Genomic DNA, 3,367 nt, shown 5'->3' on the forward strand with positions numbered 1-3,367 from the left:
CCCCAGACCAAGCAGCTTCCCCCCCATTGCAAGTCCTCCCCTCGTTGCCTTCTTAGTGCTGCGGGAGGAGCAAGCCCAACGCCTCCAGTTCTCACAGAAACAAGGTGTTAGATACCCCAGCCTGCCAGCCCAGTGTCCCCAGTAAGGGCCAGCACTGCCTCCTAATGCAGTGCCTATTCCAGCTACGCCAGAGAAAGCAGAGAGAGGAATGCTTCACACTGGTCATCGCTCACCTCCCACCTGAGCCAGGCCCCTCAGGTTCAGCCAGATATCCCAGGCTGCATTTCACAGCACACAAACATCTTCCTTGACTCATCAGATATGCAATCCTCAGTTGAAAAGTTCATTAATTAGGAGCAGAGAAGCCTCTAGTGAATCTCCCAGCAAGGAGGAAAAAAAAATTCCCCCACAATTCAGTCTAATTACAAACCCTCAGGGCGCTCCGCAGTTGCTGTGAAGCAGAGGCCAAACTTTCCTCCCCTCCCCTAAGAGCAAGAACTTTAACCCAGTTATAGTTTTACTGATAACAAAAAAAAAAAAAGCAAGCCCTAATATTAATCATTTTAACTACTCTGCAAGTAACAGCAAAGAGGAGGCACTGAAAAATATCCCTGGCAGAGCAGCAGCTGGCCCTGAGCACAGCCTGTGTCCAGGAAGGATCTGCTCGCACGCCCCCAGCCTAGACCTTTGAGCAGGCGAAGCCAGAGGCCAGCCCTCGGCCTGACCGTGCCACAGGCCTCTATGCAGCTTGGGGCTGGACTGTGCGCAGCTGCTCTTCTGGGATTTAGCAACCGCTTTCCACCCACAGACAGAGTGACTCTGCACATTAGGTACTTTCTGAGCAAGACCTCAGATGACACGGCAGCTCCAGCCCTGGGAAGAGGCTGCAGCCAGAGGAGCAACGGGAGCACCTGGAAGATCCTGGGAAGGACTCCAGTTGCCCTGACAGAAGTTCCCTTTCTTCCCCAGCTGCCAGAGGAGCTGGACTCCAACCCAGCCCCAGCCTCTGGCGAGGCAGGGTGGATCCAGCCACAGACATGCAGCAACCACACCCTGGCTGCTGCCTGCCCAGATCCCAGCGGCCCTCCTCCCCAGCCCGAGCCAAGCGGGGACACAAACAGTGACTAGGCTTGTAGAGTTGAAAATATTTAATACGTGTTGTACACGTAGAATTACATTTTATACAAAACAAGATACATCACTGAAGGAGAACACTGTACAAAAATCCCTACGGGAGTCCCAAGCCTTTATACAACAAAGACCGGGAGTTACCAAGCCTAACAAACAGGCTCAAGGACTTTCCGTCAGAGCATCTGTAAACTTCGTTTCTCTCAATAAACACTTTTAAAAAGCACCATGTAATAGTTCTGACCTAAACCTTTCCAAAATAGAAACTTTATTTAATAAACTTAATACTTTCCAAGCTTAAAATACTACCCGGTGGGAGTGCCCCCGGTGTCGGCGGCAGCCGAGGAGCCTCCCCCGGGCGGTGGCCCGGCCAGGAAGGGGAACTCCGGGAGGGCAGGGCCGGGCCCGCTCCCGGGGCGGGTGCCGGCAGACGGCACCCGGGGAAGAGGGAAGGGGGAAGTGCTGCTGCCGCCGCTGACCCGCGGTCCTTCCCGTCCGGCGGGGCAGGGCGCCGGGACACGCCGGCGCCGGAGCCCCGCGGCGCTGCCCGCTACGACGGGCGCCCTCCTCCGCCGGGCCCGGGGTGCGGGAGGAGGGCGGGGGGTGTCACCTCTCGGTCCGGCTGCCCGTCCGTCCGTCCGCCGGGCCCCCCCCTCCCCGCGGCGGAGGGCGAGTCTCTGCGGCCCGCGGCCGGCGCGTCAGAAGGCCACGATGGCCGTGCTCCAGGGGTTGAGGGTCCGCAGCACCGGCTCGTCGCAGCAGATCTGTCCCGGCTCGGCCGCCGCCTCGGAGGGCGACGTCGACGTCGTCGTCGCCGCCGCCTCGCCGCTGTCAAGGGGCGCCCGCCGCCGGCCCTTGGGCTCCTTGCTGAGCAGTCCCGAGAAGCTGGAGCCGAAGATGCTGATGAGGCTGGCCACGTTGCCCGTCTCCATGTCCTCCTGCTCGCCCGGCGGCGACGGCGGCGGCTCCTCCACCTCGCGACGGGGCTTCTTCACCGGGGAACCCGCCTGGCCCCGCTCGCCGGCGCTCCGCTTCCGCGGACAGTGGGGCGGCGGGGGCGTCGCGGCCCCGGCGGTGGCGCAGTCCGCGCGGTTCGCCTCGCCTCCCCCCGCCGCCGCCGCCGCGCAGCAGCAGCAGCTGCAGCCGCAGCAACAGCGCCGCGGCCGGGGGCCCTCGCAGTCCGCGCCGGGCAGCCGCGGGCCGCCCCTAGCCGCCTCGTCCTGCGGGGGCGGCGGCTCGCCGGCCGCCCAGGCGGTGCTGCAGGGCGGCGGCGGCTCCTCCTCGGGGGGCCCGCAGGCGGCGGGGGGCGGCTCGGGCGGGCAGCCCGGCTCGCTCAGGTAGACCTGCCGGGCGCTGCGCAGCACCAGCGACACCAGGAGGTTCTTGTGGAGCTTGAGGCCGCCGCGCTGGCCCCGCGCGCTGTAGATCTTGCCCAGCGAGATGCTGACGATGCGGTGCGCCTCCAGCTTGAACTCCATGGGGGACGGGGGCGAGGAGACCGGAGGGGGGTGGGCGCCGGGCCGCGGGGAAGCCGAAGCCGCTACCGCCCGCACGCCAGCTCCTCGCGCCGCCGACTGAGGCGAGCCCACGGCGCCCGCCCGCCTTTTATTCCGCCCCCGCCCTGGCCAATCAGAGCGCCCCGCCGGCCGCTCCAACTGCCGGCTGGCCCCCGCGCGCCCGCGCCGGCCAATGGGAAGGCAAGGGAGCGGGTTCGAAAGCTCGCCCCGCGGAGAGGGCTCTTCAAGCGGCAACGCCGGCACGCGGCTGGTGGTGGGGCCCGCCCGCCGGCGGCGGCACCCCAGCTTCGCTGCGCTCCGCATTGGCTTGATGGGACCGACAGGCAGCAGAGGGAATTTTGGCCAAAACAATTGAACCAACAACAACAAACCAAGAGCAACCCCTGTTTTGCACAGGGTAGAAACGTTTCCCCCAGTTTTTCAGCACTGGTCTCTGACATCTTGTGCTAGAGAAGGAACTGGTAGTGGTGTTGGCTGGAGGGGGAAGTGCACCTTCGAGTACTTCAAGGAAAATCTGCCCTGACGTTGAGCAGAAAGCCATCCCTGCCCAGCTGCCAGGTGGAGATCTGCTCCAGGGGTCTGGCGGAGAAGTTCACAGAAAGCCCAGGGTAGAAGAGGAAGATCCACAAGGGGGGCGGGAAGGGTTGCAAAGGAGGATGGAGGAGGACAACAGGCCACCAGCATCTCCAGGGGTGATGGGGACCACAGCAGCCTGGAGCACT

At 63.8% G+C, this 3,367-nt stretch overlaps 1 protein-coding gene across 1 annotated transcript; it reads right to left on the reverse strand.

Annotated features, from left to right (window-relative positions):
• Window positions 1–1,136: 1,136 nt before the first annotated feature.
• Window positions 1,137–2,693, reverse strand: IER5 (immediate early response 5). The gene has a single exon (XM_075037536.1). The coding sequence runs from the start codon at window positions 2,604–2,606 to the stop codon at window positions 1,827–1,829; it is 780 nt and encodes a 259-aa protein (XP_074893637.1). The 5' UTR covers window positions 2,607–2,693; the 3' UTR covers window positions 1,137–1,826.
• Between the last annotated feature and the right edge of the window lie 674 nt (window positions 2,694–3,367).

Source organism: Buteo buteo, chromosome 10, assembly GCF_964188355.1.
Source record: "Buteo buteo chromosome 10, bButBut1.hap1.1, whole genome shotgun sequence".
NCBI lineage: Eukaryota > Metazoa > Chordata > Aves > Accipitriformes > Accipitridae > Buteo > Buteo buteo.

What these genes read in the sequence shown, in the direction of transcription:
- IER5 (XM_075037536.1), bottom strand. Translation starts at nt 2,606, where the DNA reads ATGGAGTTCAAGCTGGAGGCGCACCGCATCGTCAGCATCTCGCTGGGC.